Source organism: Phaseolus vulgaris, chromosome 3 (genome assembly GCF_051622355.1).
Source record: "Phaseolus vulgaris cultivar YP4 chromosome 3, ASM5162235v1, whole genome shotgun sequence".
In the NCBI taxonomy this organism is placed as follows: Eukaryota; Viridiplantae; Streptophyta; class Magnoliopsida; order Fabales; family Fabaceae; genus Phaseolus; species Phaseolus vulgaris.
The window spans coordinates 24,484,643-24,493,618 of NC_143500.1; the positions used below are offsets into that span (position 1 = coordinate 24,484,643).

The 8,976-nt window shown below is 41.0% G+C and overlaps 1 protein-coding gene across 1 annotated transcript; it reads left to right on the plus strand.

Moving 5' to 3' along the window:
• Positions 1–3,134: 3,134 nt before the first annotated feature.
• On the plus strand, positions 3,135–8,121 carry LOC137839415 (uncharacterized). The gene is made up of 6 exons (XM_090300090.1): positions 3,135–6,032; positions 6,209–6,391; positions 6,477–6,530; positions 6,753–7,013; positions 7,330–7,797; positions 7,882–8,121. Exons 1-6 carry the CDS (start codon positions 3,150–3,152, stop codon positions 8,119–8,121), a joined length of 4,089 nt encoding a protein of 1,362 aa, XP_090156216.1. The 5' UTR covers positions 3,135–3,149.
• Positions 8,122–8,976: the final 855 nt, after the last annotated feature.

The window sequence follows — 8,976 nt, forward strand, 5'->3', positions numbered from 1 at the left end:
AAAACCCTCTTTAGGGAAAAAGAGTGCCCCCTTGAAAAATTGTTTAAACTGAAACATCTTAAACTGTTTGAGTTAATTTCTACTTACAATGCCTTAACTGTAATAAAACTTGAGATGGGTGGCGTTCCAAGTGCGAGGAATCGTCCCTCCTTCCAGTGTCTCCAAGCGATAAGCGCCGTTCCCGAGTGCTTCGGTTATTCTAAACGGTCTTGTCCACTTGGGTGATAACTTGTTCTCCATCTCGTACTGGTGGGCCTTCCTCATATCCAGGTCACCATCTCTGAATTGCCTCGGTCTTATTCTGGAGTTGTACTTACGCTCAACTCTTCTCTTTACTGCCTCAACCTTCACCTGTGCTTCCTCCCTGACCTTGTCCAGCAAATCCAAGTTCATTCTCCTTTCTTCGTTCGAGTCTTCTGCCACGAAGTTCTGGAATCTTGGCGAGCTTTCCTAGATTTCTACTGGAATCATCGCATCGCATCCATACACTAAGCTAAAAGGGGTTTCATGGGTTCCCGATTGCTCAGTGGTATGATATGCCCACACTATGCGGGGAACTTCTTCAGCCCAAGACCCCTTGGCCTTTTCCAACCTCCTATTCAAACCTCTCAGCAGAACTCGATTAACGGACTCCACTTTCCCATTCGTTTGCGGGTTGACCTAGCGCAAGAGCGTTGCCTCGTCACGATCTTCCTCACCAGCTTGACGCCACGGGCCCTTCAAGTCCACACCACAGATAGCCTCTCTGAGAACCTGAAACACAAGGTGGCGCCTCTGCGGCCGGTGGCGCTCCGACGCTCAAGTCAGTAACAAGAACACCCAAAAACTGAGAGAAAAATATTATATGTAGAACCGTACTAAAGTGCACACAACCCTAGCAATGAGCCGTAATGAAAAAACGTACCTCTGCAAATTCTGTTAAGTTTACCTTTATAGCTAGGTTTTTTCTCTCTCCAGGCAGTTACGCTTTGGACGCGTGGCTCGCGCCCAACCCTGCACGTGTCACCATCTGGGCTGGGGTAGCAGGTAGTACCCAGCCCTACACGTGTCATCATCTGAGCTAGGATAACTCGAGCGTCACTTCTATACTGTCTCCAACCCTACACGTGTCATCATCTGGGTTGGGATAACAGGTAGCATCCAACACTACGCGTGTCGTCATCTGGGCTGGGGTAACTTGAGCGTTATTTTTGTGTGGTAACTATTCGCGCGGCTAAGTGTCCTATTCAAGGAGTAATCTAGCACGTAACACAGTCTGGGACATCCGGCTGACAATGCGAGTATCGGATGCAGCAAAGTGCACCATCTCTGTGATATCGCTTGTCGCAAGTGGCTCCTTCCTTATTGCTACGCCATACATGTTCTAGCTGAGGAAACCTTGCCACCAGCGAATGTCCACTCTGGGAATCCTGCCGCAGATGGGCAAGTTGTTCCCTTAAACCCACTCGACCATCACGCCCCATGCTGTCGTAACAATCGCCTTACTGAACTTGTGCGCCTGAACGTACTCTTTTGACACTAGTACAAAATTCTTCAATAACGACACCTTTCAAAGACGGTTTCAAAACAACCATCGTTAAAAACTAGGCGGTGGCAATCTTGTAATTTTTTTGAATTTTTTGTGGACTTTTAACGATGGTTCAACCCAGAACCGTCGTTAAAAGTGGAGCGGGGGAGAGATATAACGACGGTTGGCCCAGAACCGTCGTTAAAGCTGGGGTCGCGTGAGATACAACGACGGTTCAACTAGAACCGTCGTTAAAAGCTGGGTTCAAGTGAGATACAACGACGGTTCATCTAGAACCGTCGTTAAAAGCTAGACCGCCAAATTAATTTTCCCTCTCACACTACCTCTCTCATTCCGAAAACTTTCCCTCTCACACTCTCCCTCTCTCATTCAGAAAACATTTCACTTTCCCACTCTCACAACTGCGACTGCCGTTACCCAGCGCCGCCGCGACCGTGACCCCGCGCCGCGACCGTAACCCCCGCCGCCGCCACCGCACCGCGAACCCGCTGTCGACCGCGCGAAGCTGCAACCCCCGCGCGCGACCGCGCTCCCCGCACAGCCCGCGACCTCTGCACCGCGCAGCCCCCGCGACCGCAACCTGCCGCGACCGCGCCCTGCCGTGACGGCACCGCCCCCCGCGACCGCGCTCCCGCACCGCCCGCGAACCCCGCGACGACCGCACCGCGCTCCCGCACCTGCCGCGACCGTGAACCCCGCGCGACCGCGACCGCGCCTCTGCCGCGACGGCACCGCCCGCACCGCGACCGTGAACCCCGCCCAGCGCCGCTACCGTGAACCCCGCGCGACCGCGTTCCTGCCGCGACGGCACTGTGCGCGACAGCTACCTGCTGCGACCGCGAACCCCGCGCGAACTCGACCGTTCTCACAACCACTGACCGGCCGACCCTGCCGTTGCTCCTGCGACTGCCGTCCACAACTACGTGACGACCAACCTGTGCCGCGACGCACACCCGTGACCACCGACTCCTTGCTGCAACCGCTTGTCGTGACCGCCCATCCATTTGAGGTTAGTCTATTCTTATTTATTATCACCTATATTTTGAAAGTATTCGTTTTGAGTTTGATATTAATTCTTTATATTGAACGCATTGGTTCTGAGTCCGAAGGTGTTCGACCTTCGGCAATTTTCAGTCATTATATATTGTTTGACATATTGAACGCACTGGTTCTGAGTCCGGAGGTGTTCGACCTTCGGCAATTTTCAATCATTATATATTGTTTTGACATATTGAACGCATTGGTTCTGAGTCTGGAGGTGTCCGACCTTCGGCACTTTTTTTTTATTTTTTCATGATTACATATTGAAAGTATTGGTTCTTAGTTTAGCAGTTCAATAGATCGGAGTTGGATTAATACACCACGAATAAGTGATAGTTACGAAAAAGGGGTGGAAGAGTTCATACAATTCGCAGAACATAATGCCGTTAGTTATAAGAATGGAGTAAGGATAAGGTGCCCTTGTATCAATTGTTTAAATGGAAGGATATTGACTGTTTCTGAAATTAGAGAACATCTTTTGTGTGGTGGATTTTTGAAAAGTTATACAACATGGACGTGGCATGGTGAATTGTTAGACTTGCCAAGTGTGCACGGAGGTTCGGAGGAAGTTCATTTCTCAATGGATGATAGATTAGAAGACATGATTCGTGATGTGGGAGCAGAATCATTTGCTAATGCAGTTTTCGAAAATATGTCTAATGATGCAGAGACTCCTTTGTATCCTGGTTCAACTAACTTCACACGATTATCAACAGTGTTAAGGTTGATGAATTTGAAGGCAATGAATGGATGGACCGACAAAAGTTTTACAGAATTGCTTCAATTGGTTAAGGACATGCTTCCAGAAGGAAATACCTTGCCCAATCGAAATTATGAGGCAAAAAAAATACTTTGTCCAATGGGTATGGAGTATAGAAAAATACATTCATGTCCTAACGATTGTATTTTATACAGAAATGAGTATGAAGATTTAAGAAGATGTCCCAGGTGTGGTTTGTCACGTTATAAGGTTAAAGTTGGTCAGAATGATGAAATTGATGAATTCACAAAGGAAGGTCCTCCTGCTAAGGTTGTTTGGTATCTTCCAATAATTCCAAGGCTTAAGCGTTTGTTTGCAAATGCAGATGACGCTAAAAACCTTAGGTGGCATGCAGATAATAGAAAATGTGATAGATTACTTCGTCATCCTGCTGATTCTTTGCAGTGGAAGAATATTGATAAAGAATTTCCTGAATTTGGAAAAGAATCAAGAAACTTAAGACTTGGATTGGCAACTGATGGAATGAATCCCTTTGGAAATTTAAGTAGTAATCATAGTTCATGGCCCGTTTTGTTAGTGATTTACAACTTACCTCCTGCTTTGTGTATGAAGCGCAAATACATGATGTTATCTATGATGATCTCTGGTCCAAAACAACCTGGAAATGACATAGATGTTTATCTTAATCCATTGATTGAAGATTTGAAATTATTGTGGAATGAAGGGGTTGATGTGTTTGACGTGTTTAAGAATGAATCTTTCCGATTGCATGCAATGTTGTTTTGTACTATCAATGACTTCCCTGCATATGGGAACTTGTCAGGTTATAGTGTGAAAGGCCATAGAGCATGTCCAATATGTCAAGACAAGACATCTTATGAGCAGTTGAAACATGGAAGAAAAACCGTGTATCTTGGGCATCGTAGATTTCTAAAGAAATATCATTCGTATCGTCGATTGAAAAAAGCTTTTAACGGATACCAAGAACATGACATTTGTCCCACTCCCTTAAGTGGTGTTGAAATTTATGAAAAAATAAAAAATGTTAATGTGACTTTTGGAAAAATGAAGAAGAAGCAAACTGTGAGTGAAATATGGAAGAAGAGATCAATCTTTTTTGATCTTCCGTATTGGTGTAAGTTAGATGTTAGACACTGTCTAGATGTAATGCACGTAGAGAAGAATGTGTGTGACAGTCTAATAGGAACACTTCTGAACATTAAAGGCAAAACAAAGGATGGTGTGAATGCACGTCTGGATTTGATTGAGATGAATATACGAGAGGAATTGGCACCAAGAGAAGTTGGTAAACGTACATACTTGCCTGCAGCGTGTTACACTTTGTCAAAGAAAGAGAAAACAAGTTTTTGTGAATGTCTTAAAGGTGTTAAGGTACCACAAGGCTACTCTTCAAATGTGAAGAGTCTTGTATCTATGAATGATTTGAAACTAATTGGCTTAAAGTCACATGATTGTCACGTTCTAATGCAACAATTACTACCGGTGGCTATTCGTGGAATCTTGCCCAAAAATGTCAGGCATACAATCACTCGACTATGTTCATTTTTCAATTCCATATGTAGTAAAGAGATTGACTCTCAGAAGTTGGATGAACTTGAAGAAGAAATAATTGTTATCTTGTGTCAACTCGAGATGTTTTTTCCTCCATCTTTTTTTGATATTATGGTACACTTGGTTGTTCATCTTGTAAGAGAAATCAGATTGTGTGGGCCAGTTTATATGCGATGGATGTATCCAGTTGAACGATACATGAAGATTTTGAAGGGATATGTGAAGAATCAATGTCGTCCAGAAGCTTCCATTATTGAAAGATACATTTCAGAAGAATCTATTGAGTTTTGTTCCGAGTACATGTCAAAAGCCAAATGTATAGGAGTTCCTGAAAAAGGTTGGCACTCTCGTAGATTCATAAGTAAATCTTCAAGAGGTGTACATGTCATAAGCAAATCTAGAGAAGAGGTTCTGCAAGCACACTTGTATATCTTAAATAACACTGATGAGGTGTTACCATACTTGGATACACACAAAGACATTGTCAAATATAAAAATCCAAGACAATCAGAAAAATGGGTGTTAATTGAGCATAACAAAACTTTCATGTCATGGTTTAAGCAACAAATAATGAATGATCCATCAGCATCTGAAACATTAACATGGCTTGCAAACGGTCTCAAATTTGATGTTTTATGTTGTTCTGGCTATGAAGTAAATGGTTGTTTGTTTTACACAAAGTCTCGAGATGATAGGAGTACAGTGCAAAATAGCGGAGTCACCTTGGAGGCAGAGTCTATGCAGTTTTCAACTGCAAAGGATCAAAATCCTGTTGTGGGATCAATGCCTTATTATGGTGTCATAGTAGAGATTTGGGAAGTTAATTATACCAAGTTTACTGTACCTGTTTTCAAATGCAAGTGGGTTGACAATAAGACTGGTGTCAAAGTTGATGAATCAGGAATGACTTTGGTTGACTTTCGAAAGATAGGTTATCATGACGAACCATTTATAATGGCACATCAAGCTTCCCAAGTTTTCTATATCCAAGATCCTACGTCTGACCACTGGTCTGTTGTGCTACATGGAAAAAAACAACATAATGACCCAGAAGATACAAACAATGACATTTGTGAGATTGAATCACTTACAAGAACGACCATCAATAAAGAGTACGAGGATGTTGCTGATGTTGTACATGCAACTCGAAATGATCATGATGAAGGAATATATATTTGTATGTACATGTGATTCATGTTTAGTTTTACAATATATTTCATTTTCATTATATTTCATATTCTTGATGCTTATTATATTTTTTTGATAACAGGAACATGGCAGATGATAAAGTTTCCCATTCAAAAACTGGTAGAGGACCTACAAGATTGAAGAATATGTTTAAGAAGATAACTAAAGATGACAAAATACCTTTGTCTATTGATATCCACACTGGTGTGCCCACTGGGCAACATGCAAAGAAATATAGGAGTTATCTCGGAGTACTTTCTCGTGAAAGGATCTCTATCTTAACTCAGTCCTGGGATCAGGTGACTGACCACGAGAAAAACATGATTTGGCAAGATATTCTGGTATGTAACTGTTTTTACTTTGCTAAATCTAAAGTTCTTTTATACTTTGTTTTTGTTTATGAACTAATTCTTTCAAACAATGTAGACACATTACAACATCCCGAATGTGGAAACCTTGAAAGTGAAGGTTCTTTCAGATGTGGGTGTCAAGTTTCGTCAGTTTAAATCAAAATTGACAACAGATTATATATATGGGAAAAGGAAAGAAGAAAATCCTTGTGCAAAATATGCATCCATTGATGAAGAAACTTGGCAGCAGTTTGTCAATATTCGACAAACTGAAAAATGGCAGGTTAGTATCACTTTTATATTTGAATAGAGTTTATATTAACGTATTACTAAATTTTGAGTGTTATGATAGGAGGTTCGAAACAAAGCAAAAGCCAACCAGGCACATAATGATACCCCACACTTATTGTCTCGTGGAGGTTATAAGTTGCTAGAGCAGAGGATGCTTGAAGAAAAGATTAAAGCACGTTCTACTTCCATTGAGGAAATGAATAGTGTAGATTCTTTAAGACCTCCATCCCCACCACTCCGACATGAGATGTGGAAGGGTGCCCGTATAAACACATTAGGGACATGGAGTTCTAAGTCTACAGAACAAACAGTTGAACGCATTGTAAGTTTGACAATTTCTTTTCAATGTGTTATTTTAAATTCTATGTGTTATTTTAAATTCAATGTGTTTAAGTTTGTCAATTTCTTTTCATTTGTTTTAGGATTCTCTTAATGAGCAATCAACACAGGGGACTTTTAAACCATGTGGTCGCAATGATATTCTTAATGTTGCTCTCGGACGACCTGAACACCCTGGACGTGTTCGTGTAGCTGGATATGGGGTTGGGATTCGGTCATACTTTGGACCTCCATCACACTGCAAGGAACAATTGTCCAATGAACCTAGCCAAGAGTATTTACTACAACTACGTGAGCAGTTAAAGGCTGAGGTAACTCAAGAGCTTAAAGAAAGCTTCATGGAGGAGTTTAGTGCACGAATGGAAATGGAGTTCAAAAAGCGGTTGGAGGGTTTAGGACACTCACAGCAACCACCTACTATGGTAGAAGATGAACCACCTCCGCCTCCTATTAAGAAAGTCAGCACTAAAGGAAGTTGTTCGGCAGTTGATCTATCAGGGGATGACTTTGGCTCAACTAGCCAATGCGAATTATATGTTGAGTGTAATTCTTTGACCCGATTCGTTGCCTTGGGTAAGTGTTATGAAGGGGTCACAATGTTACACAATGTGCCTCTTCCTTCTAATTTGATGAAGGTCACGGTGGAGAAGGTCCTTTATGGTGATCTTGCAGCTCCTGTGCCGACATCAGAGGTGACAATTGTGGCAGAGGCATTACATACTTTCGTTGCCTGGCCTAGACATCTCGTCAGACCTATAGACTCTATGGTATATATTTGCACTAATACTAATACAATTATGATATATTACATTCTAACTAATTTAAGTATTTTTTGTTTTGATGAGTAGCAGGAACCTAAGACAAATTTGCCTCTGGGAAAGAAGAAAATAGTCTCCATTGATGATCCTCTGGCGGCATTGGTGGAAGTTGCTACAACTTTAGATACAACCGTCTTAGAGGTTCCATGGGATGCCAATGTTTTTGGAAGGCATAGTAATCTACCGTTGTACGTTCACATGTCTGATTTGTTGGACCTTGCATCCGGAGATCAAGAGATTAACATAACAGTTCTGCAATTATGGATGATGTAAGTTCAAATTTTAAATTCTTTATACTTTTGATTTATTAAATATATTAGTACTAACTTATTGAAATTTAGGTATCTTTCTGGATTATGCTTTGATGAGGGGAAACATAATATATATGGGTTTTTAGACCTTCAAATCACTCAATCAATTGGAAACAAGAAGTCGGAAACACAAACATACATCACCACTGCCTTAAAGAATGGTGGAAAACACATTTATTTTGCTCCGTACATCCATGAGTAAGTTCTTATTTATTAAATAAGTTTTAATAAATTATTGAAATAAGAGAAACTAATTAACTGATTTATTATACAGGCGTCATTGGCAACTATTGATCATATCTGTTCAAGATCATACCGCTGCATGGTTTTGCTCCTTGCATAAAAAACCTCCTGCCTATTTTAAAAACATTATAGATAGGTACGACAGTTTCATTTAACATTTATTATTACTTATATATTATATAATGTTATGTATTCTAACATGAAATCTTATTATTTTAGTGCTTACTCTGGATATAATATGTTGTGTGGGAGGAGAACTTCAAACGCACAAAAACTCACTTGGATGTACCTTAAGGTATATAAAGTATATTTGTTCAATTAATTTAATGTGTTTCACTCATTCATTTAATACATTTATTTTCACATGCAGTCCAACAGGCAACCTCAAAATTATGAGTGCGGTTATTATGTTATGCAGTGGATGTTGACTATTTTGCAAGCTGAAATTAAGAAAGGTTGGGATAAGGTAATACCTCAATACAATAAACACTTTAAAATTTGAGATTTATTAATCATGCACTAATTCAAAATATTTCAAATGTCACAGTTGTTCAACGACCAACACCCGCTAGAT